The 16,782-nt window shown below is 40.1% G+C and overlaps 1 protein-coding gene across 1 annotated transcript in view; it reads left to right on the forward strand.

The window, feature by feature from the left end:
- Window positions 1–16,782, forward strand: part of LOC126473149 (huntingtin) — a 516,516-nt gene that overhangs the window by 338,267 nt on the left and 161,467 nt on the right. Inside the window, exons 36-38 of the mRNA XM_050100007.1 lie at window positions 7,368–7,592; window positions 14,588–14,816; window positions 14,896–15,037. Of these exons, the coding sequence (XP_049955964.1) occupies window positions 7,368–7,592; window positions 14,588–14,816; window positions 14,896–15,037 (596 nt within the window). The remainder of the gene's footprint in view (window positions 1–7,367; window positions 7,593–14,587; window positions 14,817–14,895; window positions 15,038–16,782) is intronic.

The raw sequence follows: 16,782 nt of genomic DNA on the forward strand, positions 1-16,782 counted from the left end.
TCTGTGTGCAATGAGAGGAGGTTGAGGTTTGCTGGAAAGATTGTGAAGGGTGAGTGAGTTGCCTTTCCGGAGGTGGGAAACCATGAAATTGGATAGGTTTTTGAGGTGGAGGGTGGCATGCTGTTCTAATTTGCGGTTGGCCTGTAGGAGGATGCTCTGAACAGCCAGTGTGGATGTGGGAGAGGAAAGATTGAGGATAGGAGTTGACAGGTGTGTTCATTGGCTGAGTTGATGTGTAGGTGAAGGATTAGGTGGGTGAGGGCAATGGATTGTTCAGTTGGAACTGGTATAGGGACTGATGAAAAGAAGGGTTACATCCAGAGATGGGAACTTTAAGTGTGAGGCCTTTGGGGGTAATGCCAAATGTCAGACAAGCCTGAGAAAATAAAATATGGGAGCGTAATCTGGCTAAGGCGAAGGCATGTTAGCGGAGGGAATATAAATAAAACTTAACGGGGTCGTTGTGGGGGTGTTGTGAGGGTGACATGGTATTTGAAGGTGGAAAGTGTAACTTGAGGCTGAAATGAAAATGAAAAAAAATATATGGGGAGAGATAAAGGTGAACTAGAAAGCAACTGGAGCTCTGGTGTGAAAAAAGGCGAAAAAGTGTTGGTTAAAGCTGGGCTATGTTGATCCTGTGGTGAACTTGGGTTGGTAGACAACGATGTGCACAAAGGTTAGGTGGTTGTGATGCCACCAAAACACGTTAAAGGGTGGAAAAATTTGGGAAAATTTCGAAGAAAACTCCGTGTAAATGTATTAAAAGGAGTGGTTTTGTGGTGTCAGATTATGAAAGTAAGGCTAACAATTGTCTGACGAAGAAATAGTGACGTTAAAACCTGTGGGAAGCGGCTAAAAATGATCAACGATGTGGTAAAAACCATTACACCATTACACCAACAACCTGAAAACAGCTTTCACATCCCACAACTACCCTCCCGACCTGGTACAGAAGCAAATAACCAGAGCCACTTCCTCATCCCCTCAAACCCAGAACCTCCCACAGAAGAACCCCAAAAGTGCCCCACTTGTGACAGGATACTTTCCGGGACTGGATCAGACTCTGAATGTGGCTCTCCAGCAGGGATACGACTTCCTCAAATCCTGCCCTGAAATGAGATCCATCCTTCATGAAATCCTCCCCACTCCACCAAGAGTGTCTTTCCGCCGTGCACCTAACCTTCGTAACCTCTTGGTTCATCCCTATGAAGTCCCCAAACCACCTTCCCTACCCTCTGGCTCCTATCCTTGTAACCGCCCCTGGTGTAAAACCTGTCCCATGCACCCTCCCACCACCACCTACTCCAGTCCTGTAGCCGGGAAGGTGTACACGATCAAAGGCAGAGCCACGTGTGAAAGCACTCACGTGATTCACCAACTGACCTGCCTACACTGTGAAGCTTTCTATGTGGGAATGACCAGCAACAAACTGTCCATTCGTATGAATGGACACAGGCAGACTGTGTTTGTTGGTAATGAGGATCACCCTGTGACTAAACATGCCTTGGTGCACGGCCGGCACATCTTGGCACAGTGTTTCACCGTCCAGGTTATCTGGATACTTCCCACTAACACCAACCTGTCAGAACTCCAGAGATGGGAACTTGCCCTTCAGTATATCCTCTCTTCCCGTTATCCGCCAGGCCTCAACCTCCGCCAATTTCAAGTTGCCGCCATTCATACCTCACCTGTCTTTCAACAACATCTTTGCCTCTGTACTTCCGCCTCGACTGACATCTCTGCCCAAACTCTTTGCCTTTACAAATGTCTGCTTGTGTCTGTGTATGTACGGATGGATATGTGTGTGTGTGTGTGCGAGTGTATACGTGTCCTTTTTTCCCCCTAAGGTAAGTCTTTCCGCTCCCGGGATTGGAGTGACTCCTTACCCTCTCCCTTAAAACCCACATCCTTTCGTCTTTCCCTCTTCTTCCCTCTTTCCTGATGAAGCAACCGTTGGTTACGAAAGCTTGAATTTTGTGTGTATGTTTGTGTTTGTTTGTGTGTCTATCAACCTGCCAGCGCTTTCGTTTGGTAAGTCACATCATCATTGTTTTTAGATATATTTTTCCCACGTGGAATGTTTCCCTCTATTATATTCATAAAATAATACTTATTACAATTAAAATATAACTGGATAAATAAAAACAATATCTGCTCACCAAGTGTCAGCAACCTCGCTCCCCCCCCCCCCCCCCCCCCCTCCACTCCCCCGGTGTGTGTGTGTGTGTGTGTGTGTGTGTGTGTGTGTGTGTGTGTATGTGTGTGTCCTGCTGCCACATGATGGCTAGATTTTTTTATCTATCCTATTAAAAGCAATGGAGATTCTCCTGACTGGGAAGAAATCACTTATGGAGTTCCACAAGGCTCAATCTTAGATCCACATGTGTTTCTCATATACGAGAAAGATGCATCTTACAGTCAAAAAATGTAATTTGTTCTTTTTCGGGATGACACTGGTATTGTAATCAATACAAATATACAATGTACATACAGCAACAGATGAAATGATGACTAATGTTCTTAAAAGTATTATTGAGGGGTTTTCCACAAATGGTCTTCCTCTCAGTTTCAAAAAGACACAACATATTCAGTTCTGCACATCTAGAGGTACTAGAACACTGGCGATGTAGCTATTATCAGCAGTGCATCCATGAATATAATTAGTGCTTACCAAACAGTGGAAAGTCCAGTTTGGAATATCAACAATATTATGAAAAGGATAGATTGCTACTCATCAAGAAGATGAATCATTGAGTTTGCAGACCGGTGCAATGAAAAGACTGTTACACACTTCTTCAGAAAAGAAAAGAGAATATATACATCTTCACACAAACCAGCACACCTCACACATACTGTGTATGCGTGTGTAATAGTCTTTTCATTGTGCCTGTCTACAACTCAATTTGTCATTTTTATTGTGACTAGCAGTCTATTCTTTTTATAATAGTGCACACTAGAAAACCAAGGCAGCCTCCTGCCTATCCTCTCTGCACAACATAAAAAGGAATAAAAATGAGGTGACGTCTCACTGAAACAATATTCTACCAGTCCATCAAAATGACAATGTGATGTCTCAGCAGTGTAGGTGAATAAATTAAAGGATCACCTGCAAGCTGAGTCTGAAGCCAAGGTTGACCAACAGAACCAGCTCAACAGCTCCAAAGTTGATGTTTATGGAATACAGTAGAATTTAAACTGAAGGTTAGTGTCACAGTAAATATGACTCCCCCCCTCTTCTTGAGGCTAAGCGTCAGGCCACTGTCATCTGTCATAAAAACCCATGCATTCTACAAGCAGAGAGCTAAGCAAAACGAAGGCAGCTGTTCAACGCAGTGTCTGCAACTTTTCGCTGTCATACAGGAGTGTTTCAATTCTGGCGACATTGGTGGTGTGTACTTGGCCATCAAATGGGCCATTGGACCCATTCCAAATAAGAGCATACCACTCAAGGAAATAGATGGAAAAGTCATCACAGATCAAAATTGTCAATTGCACCATTGGATAGAATACATTATTCCAGCCTGTACCCACATCTCATCAATATTAGTTCAAACGCAATGGATGAAATTCCTCATATGACACCTTACCATGACTTGGATGTCACGGCTACTATGGGGGAACTTCAGAGAGCAATTGCACTGCTTAAATGTGGGAAGGGCCCTGGCAGAGACAACGTCTTCACAAAAATTGTAAAACTTAAGCCAGTTTTCCACTACTTTTCAACCTCTTACTGAGTTGTTGGGCTGAGGGTACTGTGTCTCAAGACATGCGTAATTCAAATATTGTTACTTTATACAAAGGTAAAGGTGATCACGGCGATTGCAACTGCCGCCATGAAATCTCACTTCTGAGTATACCTGGAAAAAAATTTGCCCATGTGGTCCTGGGCAGACTTCAGAAGCTTGTCAAGAGCATATACCCTGAGGAACAATGTGAGTTTCGCCCCCTACAATCTACAGTTGATATGGTCACCACACTCCAGCACATTCAGGAAAAATGCTGCGAGCAGAAAACCCCTTGTTCATTGGCTTTATTGACCTAAACAAGGCTTTCAACACAGCAGAGAAGGACTGTATGGAGTACTTTTGAAGATAGGGTGTCCTCCAAAGCTCTTAAAGATGATCATGGCTTTTCATGAAGATATGGAAGGTGCTATGGTCTTCAACAGAATCACATCTGACCCGTTTGCTGTGAAAAGAGGGCTTTATCAAGGCTGCAAACTGGCTCCCACTCTGTTCGATATTTTTTTCTCAGCATCCCTCAAAGTTGCTTTTGGTGTAACTAACCTGGGCATTCATCTGCATACCAGAGCTGATGGAAAGCTCTGCCACATTTCTCTACTCAGATCCAAGTGCTTCTGAAAAGACTTGCTTGTAAATAGCTTTTTATTTGCCGATGATGCTGTATTTATAGCGCATACTCAAGAATATCTGCAAGAGCTTGTGGATAAATTCTCTACCTCATGCAAGCTCTTCTCCATGTCTATAAACGTAAAGAAGATGGGTGTCATGGCACAAGGATACACAGATCCAGCTGTCATCAAACTGGATGGCTTCTTGTTGAAGACAGTCGATAAATTCTGCTACCTTGGTTCAATAATGACAGAAGATCTCTCACTGGATGACACGAGAAATGCACAAATAGGAAAGGCTGCCATCTCTTTCAGGAAGTTCCGCACATAAGCATGGGATAATAAATATCTTACATTGTCAACAAAAATATTTGTACATAGATCAAGTGTGCTGATCACTCTCCTGTATGGAGCTGAGACTTGCATGTCGTATGCCAAACAGGAACAAAAGCTCAATGCCGTTCACCTGCAGTGCTTACGGAGCATCTTGGGAATATCATAGAAGGATCATGTGACAAATGATATGGTTCTGACAACTGCAAAACAACAGAGTTTTGCTGCCACGCTCAAGCAACGTCACATGCGGTGGTTAGGACATCTGCATCGTCTGCCCTTGCACACATTACTCAGTGAAATAGCAGGAGCAAAGAGACCTCATGGAAGACCTTCACTACACTTTAGAGATTGCATCAATCGTGATATGCGAACATTTAATATTGACAGTGACTAGTGGGAGCAACTCGCTGACTGTTGCAGCAAAAGGGGGCAACCAACTGCAGATGGAAGCAAGATGCATGGCCAAGTATGGCTTAACAACTTAGCTGCAAAATGATTGTGCAGACATTAGTTAACTCTCCTGCTGGAGTGACTCATATTTGCCTCATTTGTGGGCACCAAGTCGGCTCTCGCATTGGACTTCTGAGCCACCAGTGAAAATGTCTCTAGGATGGCACTTGAATCTTTCGACAGGAAGCACAAGGCCATTATATATATGTATTATGTGCAAACACTAAACTTTGTCAAAAGGAAGCATTTCACATTGGCCTCTTAACTGTTCAACAAGCTACCCATATGTATAAAATCTATTGAAAACAACATCCAGTTTATTAAAGCAGTGAAGTCCTACTTGCTGTGCCACTATTTTTGCTTTATAAAACAATACCTAGAAAAGTAATCTTGCTGGCTGTGTTGAAGTGCAAAACAAGAACTATTCAGTGAAGCTAACTTAGCCAATCTGTTGCAGTGTGTCATAATACCATAATTTGCCCATAATATATATTAACAAATTTTGTCCAACATCTGTAACACACTTCATCTACATCTACATAGATACTCCACAATCCACCATACGGCTCTCGGTGGAGAGTAACCCGTACCACTATTAGTCATTTCCTTTCCTGTCCCCCTCACAAATAGAGTGAGGGAAAAATGACTGTCCATATGCTTCTGTATGAGCCCTAATTTCTCATATCTTATCTTAGTGGTGCTTACACACAGTGTATGTTGGTGACAGTAGAATTGTTCTGCAGTCAGCTTCAAATGTCAGTTCTCTAAATCTTGTCACTAGTGTTTGTATCAGACCACGTGGGTAAATAAATAAATGTTCTAAAATCATCATGAGCTGACAGGGTTATATTTAAAAGAAATACATTTGATAAGTTTACTTCCCATCTGTACTGTCCAGGGTAGCTATCTTTTCATCATTGCAGTCGGCACATGTATTCCATAGGTATGAGATGGTCTCCCTGCTGCTGGTTTATCTTATCCCTCTTATTCCAGGTATCAGTTACGATACACTATTGCATCTCTCTCTCTCTCTCTCTCTCTCTCTCTCCCTCTCCCTCTCCCTCTCCCTCTCCTCTCCTCTCCTCTCCTCTCCTCTCCTCTCCCTTCTCTCCATGACACACACACACACACACACACACACACACACACACACACACACACACATGTATCATGGATTCCTATACTTGTGTTTTCCCATGTTTGCAGATTATTACTTTTGAAGTTACTAGAAGAGTGACAACACTAGAAGACATTACTGTTCTGCAGAAGTCGCCTTGTGTTTTCCAGAGAAATAACACTAAACTACATTATTATAAATGTACGTTCTAAAGTAGGGTTAGATTTTACTGAATAGCATCCAATTTTTTGTCTTTCAAATCAAATGTTGATGGAAGTTCTGTTTTTAACTCAAAGGAAGAACTGCTCTCTGAGTTGTGTCAGCACTCATTGTCCTGTTGATGTCATCAGAATCATGTAATGGCAGTCTCTCAGTGAGAAAGCTCAGCATGTTTCTCTGAAAAGATCACAATCTATTTCCTGCCCCATTCTTGTAATATCTGAGTTTGTGCTTCATCTAACGACTTCATCGTTGATGAGACATTAAACCTTAATCTTATTTTTCTTACCTCTTATATAGTATAAGACTAGTGTTAAGATTAACTGGTTAAAAAGGTTTTTTATTCCTTGCATGAACAGTAGAGTTGATTTATGGAAATTAGTTTCAGAATTGAAAACATTTTAGTAGGCACCTATAATGTGATTCAGTGCCTGTGCTGTAATGTAAGTTGTTTATAAAGTGGCCATTGAGAAACATCAGTGGTTTTCACATAAAAGATGAATTATTTGTTTCTAGAATTCTCTTTTCAACTTTTGACAACTTTGAAAACATTCAGAAACTGCAGAAGTCATGTGTGTAAAGAAACTAATTTTGTATTAGATCATATTACATCATCAATAACTAATCAGATTAATAAATTAGTAATAACTAAAATACTAAATTATATTGTTAGAAATGTAAATTTAGATGAAAATAGTTTCTTCCAACTTGATGCAGAAAATTTTGATTATCTTATGTCTGTTTGTATTGCCAGAGAGCCATATGTTATGGTGTCCTGTTCTCTAAATGAGTGAGCTGTATTTGTCTTTGCAGCTAGTAACTACCAGTTATGACACACAAAAATGTCATTTAATGTTGATAGTTCTGACATAGAGGTGTATTCTTTTATTTCAGGTATTTAACCCTGAAGGCAGAAGTCCTTTGCCCAGGGAAGTGAAGTACACATCTCGTCTTTCAGATCTTCTGTCTGATTCTAAATTCTGGGACCTGATATTTGAATTGGCTCCTGGAGTTACCTGCTACCTGCAGTCTCTGCCGAAGCTTGCTCTGGGTTCATGGCCATCTGTGCCTCAGCAGGACTGTGAGCCACTTGCAAAATTTGGTGTTATTTGTCTCGAGGTGTGTTACTCACATGACCTTGTAGATTACATTAGACATTTTGTTATACAGTTTTAATTTAAATAATTGTTAAAAAGCTAACTGCAAACATTTAAGTGTTTATATACTAAAGTGCATAAAATAATTTCTAGGAAATTTTCAGGCAATCTAGTCATGTAAATAATTTGAATTTCTTTAAAAAAACTGATATTCTGAGGAGACACTTACATAACAATAATCTGAGAAAAACTGCAAGTCATTGTGTATTGTGTGACACATATAATATGTGAAAAGCTCACAACCTCTTTGGATTAGGCATTCACTTATTTGCAAAGAAAAAACTGTGCTGGGGCTGTATCTGTAACTCTTAAACATGAAAACTTACGGAGCTCCAGGGAAAGAAAGAGAGGGTTGGAGCATGTGATGGGAGGAGACAGATCATCCAGTTTAAGGAGACCCCATAAAGTCCCCCAGAGACGTGGCCCCCATTGTTGAGAGTATTAAAATTCTAGTGATCAGCTGCTGAAAGATTTACAGAACTGTGTCAGGGTTTGAAACAATCCTAAAAAGCAATGGAACTCACATTATAATGGGTACAAAAACATGGCTTAAACCTAAAGTAGTAGATAGTAGTTATATTTTTATTGTAAATCTACTAAACCTAAGAGTATACCAAAAGGAGTGGGTAATGGGACATGGCAGTGGTGTATTCATTGCAGTGGTCAAGAAAAACAGAGTGACAATCATATATCAATTGTGACAAATAAACGAACACAAATGTCAGAAGCACCAACAAACACTACAACAGCAACTATTCAGAAACACATGCATTAAGCAGCCAAAAATTGAATAACTGCTGAGAGAGCAGGGCAGAAATACAATCTGGCATGTTAACGTGCAGGCACTCGCGTGCGCGCGCCCTCACACACACACACACACACACACACACACACACACACACACACACAAAGCAGCAACTGTGCAGTTCTGTACTACTCACAAAATTAAAAAAGGTAGAATGAGTAAATAAACCTTTAGCAGCTGAGGAAATGCATGCCAGTGTTCTTAGACACCTCCATAGCACCTAAGGAAAGGTGCAGTGCTGCATCTTAACACATCTAGCCCACAAAAGCTTAAGCAAAAGTCACAGAACCAGACATTTTGTAGATACTTGACAAGTTAGGACAAAGAAAAAACTATCTACCAAAGGTGCGCATCAATGGTGAAAGAGAAAGTAATGAATAAAACTATCAGGGTGGGGTTGGAAAGGTGGGGCAACCACTTATTACTAATCTACATTTACACATATACTTCACAAGCCATTCTACAGTTGAGGGAGGGGAGAGATAATACCAATATTATTCACTCTCACCTGTTTCCAAGGACTTCATTACAACAATATCATCTTTCATCTAAAGATTTCTATTAAAGACCTCTGAACATTACTGTTATGCTTTCATGCAAGCTGTATTGGCCTGGTATCAGCCTTGTGCACCTAAATGCTTTTATTTTTTTTTTTTTGTGTACCTTATAAGGAAGGAATCTCAAATGCCTGAGCGGTACTCCAGAATTGGATGCACTAGCTCAAGTTTGTCCCATTCCATATTGCTTCTTTGTGTTATTCTTTAATTATGAAACAAAGTAAAAGAATAAAAGGTGATATCTTTTAAGCTCTAAAACATTTCTATTTTGTCTTTCACCATTTTATTGATTTTGCACACACCTGTGCTTTTTTATTTCGTGTTGTGTTGCCTGAAATGAATGTTTTGGAGTGTTATTTTTGCCTCCAGTAAATTACCAGCTGCTGTAAAATTTTAATATTGGCTGTTAGTTCTATTGCTTCAGTTAATTCTAACACTGTATCAACAATGAACTCATCAATTTATTTTTGCATGTTTATTTCTTTCATTTTAATTGCCTTCATTTGTCAAAGAAGAACCCAGATACCAAAATTTTAGATATGACATGTTCTGATGATACACAAGAGGGTGTGTGTGGTTTTTTTTTTTTTTTTACAGATGGTACATGAAGCTTTTTGAAAATTATTTACTCAAAAATAATAATAAATTTGAATTAAAAGATTTGTTTACAGAATAGTTCATACAGACTTGTGAAACTGTTGTTTGACCCACACATCATACTGGATTGAATGCCAGTTATGTCATCAAAGTGTTAGATTCTTCATGTGAATTTCTGCAGTTTATCATTTTGGTAGGCACATATTGATGACGTTAAGTCTTCTGTGATGATTTTTTCTACAAAAGAATTGTCTATATTTTTCATGTCGATCAACTCATGGCGGGCGTTTACATGTTGTTGCTTTTGTTCAGAGCTCGAGATATATGGGACAAACTTCGGACACATTTTTCTTCTCTTCAGAATGCTGTGCAGCATGTCTCGAACACATTATTTATAGATGCTGCTCGATCGCAATTTGTGACACAACATTGATACACTATGGCTGCACATCCACTACTTAACACTGCCTGCTTACAGCTCACACCTGACCGGTTGAATTCATATCTGTTGTTTTCAGTTATCAGTTCAAGCTACCAGCACAGCTACTATGCTGGTGTTGTTTGTACGTCTGGAATGAAATCGGTTACAGAACTTTTTGGACAGACTGTGTAAGATGTTATATGAGACTGAAATATGACTTTTTTATTATGCAATAGGGAAAGTAAAACATTAGGGGAGTAAAAAGAAAAAAAAAGGATATGAAATTAAATAAATTTAGTTTATATGTGATAACACTATTTCTCTTGATATGTTATGAAATTTGCTTTAGAGAATGTGCCAACTGAAAAAACAGTATAATAAGAAATATGATTCTTTAAAAACGAGTGAATACTAGTGACAACCTGGTTTCTGTCAAAATAGAAAATTCATGATTAAAACTAACAAATAAAATATAGGGGGCTTCTTGCAGGTAAAAAAAAAAATTTGAAATAATACTTTCTTCAGAAGAAAATATTTACAGCTGTCAACCACTCAGTTGTGCTTAAGAGAGTATTTGTTCTGAGCATTGAAGTTAGAGAAGCAGTATATCGAGGATAAATATTTTGGTTGATACGTAGAAGGAGAATACTGAGTAAAACATTCTCACCAAGCAGTGGCAGGAGAACATACGTACATATATGCATGCATACAGGTTTAACTTATGCAAGCTTTTGGAGCCAGTGACTCCTCCTTTTGGCAGAAGAGTTGAAGGGAAAGGGAGAGATGTGAAGGGAAAGAACTGCAGATGTTTAAGAAAATGGGTACGTTTCAGAAAAGTCACCCAGAACCCCAGGCCAGGGGAGACTTACTGGATGGGTTCTGGGGACTTTTCTGAACTGTGCCCATTTTTTTAAACCTCTCCAGTCCTTTTCCTTCACCCCTCTTCCTTCCCCTTCAACTCTTCTGTCAAAAGAAGGAGCCACTGGCTCCAAAAGCTTACGTAAGTTAAACCTGTGTGTGTGTGTGTGTGTGTGTGTGTGTGTGTGTGTGTGTGTGTGTGTGTGTAAGAGTTGTCCTGCCGCTGCTTGCTGAGTAGATATTTTTTATGTATCCAGTTACATTATATTGTCAAAAATTCATTATTTTCGTTGTTGTAGAATTCATTCTGAAATATAAGTTAGTCAGTAATTTTAAATCACTGTATTTACATAAGGAATAGTGTGTGTGAAGAGCTTTCTAGAGGGATCAATATGTAGTACTACATTTGTTAATCCCAGAATCAGTCTTTCACTCTGCAGCAGGAAGTGCACTGTCCTGAAATTTTCTGACATTTTGAAACTGTGTGGTGGGCCTGGACTTTAACTTGCAGCACTGCCTTTCACAGGAAGTGCTGTTACCAGCTGAGCAATCCAAGCATGATTCATGATCTGTCCTCACAGCTTTGCTTCCAGCAGTACCCCACCTCCCAAATGTACCAACGTTGATCCCTGACCCACTACCCAGTTTTAATCTGCCAGAGACTTTAAATTAATTTGATAACTGCATAAATTGTAGATGGTCATAACTGCACCAGATCACAGTGTGTGCACTGTTAGACTCAGATTATTTAGTGTATTCAGTGTAATGAGTAGGAAATGGAGAATAAATTGATACTGTGGAAGTAGTTCATATTGATAAGAAAACTGATGAGCTTTCTTAGGCCAGCCAAAAGTAAAATGGGATGATTTAGTAGATGAGAGAGGTAGGAAAAATTGGCAAAAAGAATTGACTCTTGAATCTTTAAGTTTCCTAATTTGTCACATATTTATGTTGCTATTTTTACATCTTTTTGATAGTGAATAAATACCATATTTACCCTCATACAAAGAGCTTTTTTTTGTGAAATTCACCATTTGATGGGGAGGGGGCAGGGTCTTCTTACATTCAAAGATTAATTTATTGCTGCTGAGGTCAACATTTTTATTTTGCGTAATGGATTAACATAGGGGTCGTCTTACAATTAAAAATGAAGATTTTTGCAGTTGAGGTCATAAGCACATTTCTTTTGAAGAATTCAGAAGGGTTTGAGGGAGAACAGTTACGCCAGGTTGGCAGGGAACTAGGATGAGTGTAGAGAGGGGAATGATGATAGGGCAGCAAATTTCATTGTGGTGTGGGCCTTGGAATGTATACAGTGTACCTTGACTTTTTGTGAATGTCTGCCGGGTTCAAACTGCAGTTTGCCTGAATCCACTTGTAGTCAGAACTGAACTGACTACAAAATTGGACAAATATTCAACAATAATATACATTTCTGCTGGAGATGATAAAAATTTAGGTATGGACCAGTGGCATACCTGTGTGTTCAATGCAGCAGTGTTCTCAATGGTCATGTGAAATAGGATGGGAACAGAAGAGGGTTTGTCAGCTGCTGGTCTCATGCATCCATTGAGAAAGTTGCTGGCAGACATGTTTGAAAGAAAGGGATGAAGGAATATTATCACATTCTCATGTCAATAGAGACGTGAAATCCACTATTTATTTGGGAAAAACAACTGTGTTAGCACGTCCTGTTCACAGTTCCCACTGTAACCACAACTTTGGAAATCGCAACATATCCAGAAAAAACAGTACAGTACAGTGTGTTTGAAAAAGAACTCCCTAGTTTTAATGTGTCCTAGAATCTGTACAAAGTGACATACACTATTCTAGTTTGTGGTGTTTGACTATCTACTCTCCAGGTTTGGCTCCCCTGCAGTTGGCAGGTCTGCTTGACCACGAGACAGCACCAGTGCCCCCCCCCCCCCCCCCCCCCCACCACCACCACCACCACCACCACACACACACACACACACACACACACACACACACACACACACAAAGTTCAGTTCAGTCCAGGCCTGCGTGCAGTGCAGTGCAACTCAGCAACAATGTGTACTCCGCAACAGAAAGCACAGTGTGTTATTTGGCTTGTGAAAACTGAGTCAGTTATAACTGTGCAATGTAATTTTAGGTGTCAGTATGGTGGTGAATCACCTACAGCAAAAACTATCCATCATTGGCTAAAGTTTTTCAAGGAAACTGATAGTGTTTTAAAAGCAAAATCACCAGGTGGACTGAGAACTTCTGATGATGATGTTGAACAGATCTGTGATTTGTGTCGTCGGAGCCTGAAAAAGTCATTGGCCAGATGTAGTCTACAATTAGGAGTGCCTAAAGGTACTGTGTATGATGATGTGTGTAAAAGACAAGCCGTGCACCTACAAATTGCAGCTGTTACATGAAATAAAACCTACTGATAAAACAAAAGATATGAGTTTGCTGTTGACTTTCTACACTGAATTGATGATGATGATGTCAATTTTTTAAAAACAATTCTCTTTTCTGATGAGGCTACATTTCATGTCAGTGGAACAGTTAATCGTCATAACTGCAAAATTTGGGGGGCAAAGCATCCACGTGAAGTTATTCAGAATCAACGTAATCTCTGAAAGTTAATGTCTGGTGTGGTTTGATGGAAGATTGTGTGATTAATCCTTTCATTTTTGTAGAAAAAACAATAAACAGGGACGTTAACAGTGACATGTTGACAGAGTATGTCTTTCCCCAAATCGACGATATTGAGGTGGAAAAGGGGCTTGTGTTTTTCCAACAAGATGGCGCCCCATCTCATTACAGTAACCATGTGCTTGCAGCTCTTGTCACTTGCTTTCCAGGAAGGTGGATAGGATAGGCAGCGCTGGCCCAATACCTTGGCCACCACAAAGCCCACACTTAACCTCACTGCACTTTTTCTTTTGGGCCCACATAAAAAATGCTGTGTGGAGTGAAATGATCAGAGACATCAATCATTTACAGGAAAGAATCATCACAGCGGTTGGGACAGTTACACTTGAAGGTGAATACATAGCGAGAAGAGGAATACCATCTTGACGAGTGCAGGGCAACAAATGGATTCCACGTTGACATCTACTAACATTAAACAAAACTTGAAGGAATTCTCTTTCATGATATGTACTCATTGATGTAATTATTCATTAATTTCCCCATTAAATTTATACTTAAAACTAGGGAGCTCTTTTTCAAACACCCTGTATTTGTGACAGCAAAGATTACAACTTTTATTGTGGCTCAAACATGTAAATACACTGCCTCTTTTCTCGCCTCTCATTTGATTAGGTAAAACTGTCATCTCAGGTAATCATGACAATGACTAAAAATAGTGATACCACAGGCAGAGATACTAAGCTAAAAAGGAAGTAAAGATATACATTAATGCAAACCATTTCTTTTTATTTATTTTATGTCTCATTGTATTGTCAAAATGCAAGCAGTTCACAAATGCCATAAGCCTAGAACAACTGTAATGTTAACTTTTTTAGTCGTATAAGTCATATCAGTAAAACAGTTTGTAATTTTCATTATTCAAAACATGTTAAGAATAATTTTTTCCCTAGGAGCCCCTTAAAAATAAATAAATAAATAAATAAACAAACAAATAAATAAATAAATAAATAAAAAGTGGGTGGGGGGGGGGGGGGGAGATCTCATTCTCAGGTAAATATGGTATACTATGTGTCAGTGTAATTGTTTTACAGGCTATTAATTGGCTGATTACTACAAAGGCTGGAAGAAGTTTCATCTTGCCCCAACACCTAGAGGCCTCTTTAAACTGTGCTGCTTCTGTAATACAAGATACCAATCTTTCAGCAGTGTTGGGCCAGACTCAACATGGCAGTTGGGTTGCCTCTGCTGTCAGTGCTTTGGTCCATTGCACTTTACATGTGCTTGAAGGATGTCAATTACCTCAGCTCCCTAGAAGCCAAGGTAAGTGAAAAGCAATAAATTTATGTGAGGGTAATTGTCAAAAGAATGAATCAGTTTTACGTGTGTTCTTCTGTTTCAGCACTTGGTCCTGCTCTGGGAGATCCAGACATGCTTAGTATTGGCCATGCTTGTTGTCAGATGGCTACAATGGTATTCTGGCTTGAGCACTGCCATCTTGATGCCATTAAAATTGTCCCTGAATTTCTTCTCAAACCTATAATGTAAGAACATTATAAACACTGTAATTACATAATCAAAACAAGCAGGTTTCATCAAATGTTGTCAAACTATAATTAATTTGTCACAGTTGTTCCTTTTGCTTTATACCTCTTTAATAGATTTCATTAGGCATCTTTACTGCCAACACAGTTTGTAAATTAAGAAAGTGATTGACCTGTTTAAAACTGAATTCATTCTTTCTTCTCCTGTCTGTCTGATACTTCCTTTGGTTTGGAGGTGTGCAGAGTAGTACATTAGAATAAATACTTTCTTACTCTTACGTTTATTTTTACACAAAAAGTTATGGTTTTGAACATATGGTTTCTACAATGTAAAGTACTTCATAAAGTAACAATATTGCTTACAAACTTTTGTTAAAACTCAGTTCCTTTCTTATATTTGCAGACAGGGAAGTTTCTTTGTTCTAGGGGTACGATTATGGCACGCAATCTTATGAAAAACTCTTCAGTTTTTCTGATGTTAATAAAATCCACCCCAATCGTTTTGAAGTTGCATGTCAAGAACTAAACCAGGGTTCCCACGGGTTCTGGAAATCAGGGAATTTCAAATGACTGGGAAACTTGAAAGGGGGAGGGGGGGAAGGTACCACTGGAAAAATCTTGTTTTTGTCTCAGTAGATGAAATGGTTAGTTTACTGAGGTGTGCAGCTGACTGGGTGCAGCTGAGTACATGCGCCGTTTCCCTACTCCGTCATTACTACTGCTTCTTCACTTCCTACCACTCCCCTCAGCTTGTTGTCAGTGCTGCCACCACTTCTTGCCGCTAGCCTAGCAGCTGCTGACGAGAGGCAGGGAGGTGTGAGGGATGGTTTGTTTGGATCTGGTTCTCAGAGACTGTATACACAGTGGCCAGAGGAAGTGGTCATGAGCGCATGAGTTGACTCTTGGTGATTGTGTGAATGTGTGTGTGCTCTCATTTTCTGACAAAAGCTATGGCTGAAAATGTAGTTGTGAGAGTGTGATTGTCTTTTCTACATTCCTGTCTGTGGCTCAGCAATCAGGAGAGAAATATAACAAAATTAAAACACTGGGTGTGGCGGTGAAATGATGACAGTGTAAGTGCTGGAAGGGGAACAGGGAGGGGGCTGGATGGGTGAGGACAGTGACTAATGGAGGTTGAGGGTAGGAGGGTTGCGGGAACATAGGATGTGGGAAGTTTCCACCAGTGCAATTCAGAAAATCTGGTGTTGGTGGGAAGGATCCATATGGCACAGGCTGTGAAGCAGTCAAGGAGATGAGGGATATCATGTTCAGCAACAGGGTGGTTCACTTGTTTCTTGGACAGAGTTTGTCGGTGGCCATTCATGCAGACAGACAGCTTGTGGACTGTCATGCCTACATAGAATGCAACACAGTGGTTGCAGCTTAGCTTGTAAATCACATAACTGTTTTCATAGGTAGCCCTACCTTTGATGGGATAGGTGATGTTAGTGACCGGACTGGAGTAGGTGGTGGTAGGAGGATGTATGGGACAATTCTTGCATCTAGGTCTATTACAGGGGTATGAGCCATGAGGTAAGGGAATGGTAGCAGGAGTTGTGTAGGGATGGACAAATTTATTGTGTAGGTTTGGTGGACGGTGGAATACCACAGTAGGAGGGGTGGGAAGGATAGTGAGCGGGGCATTTCTCGTTTCAGGGCACGACGAGAGGTAATCAAAACCCTGGCGGAGAATGTAATTCAGTTGCTCCTGTCCCAGATGGTACTGAGTTACGAGGGGAATGCTC

Source organism: Schistocerca serialis, chromosome 4 (genome assembly GCF_023864345.2).
Source record: "Schistocerca serialis cubense isolate TAMUIC-IGC-003099 chromosome 4, iqSchSeri2.2, whole genome shotgun sequence".
Lineage (NCBI taxonomy): Eukaryota > Metazoa > Arthropoda > Insecta > Orthoptera > Acrididae > Schistocerca > Schistocerca serialis.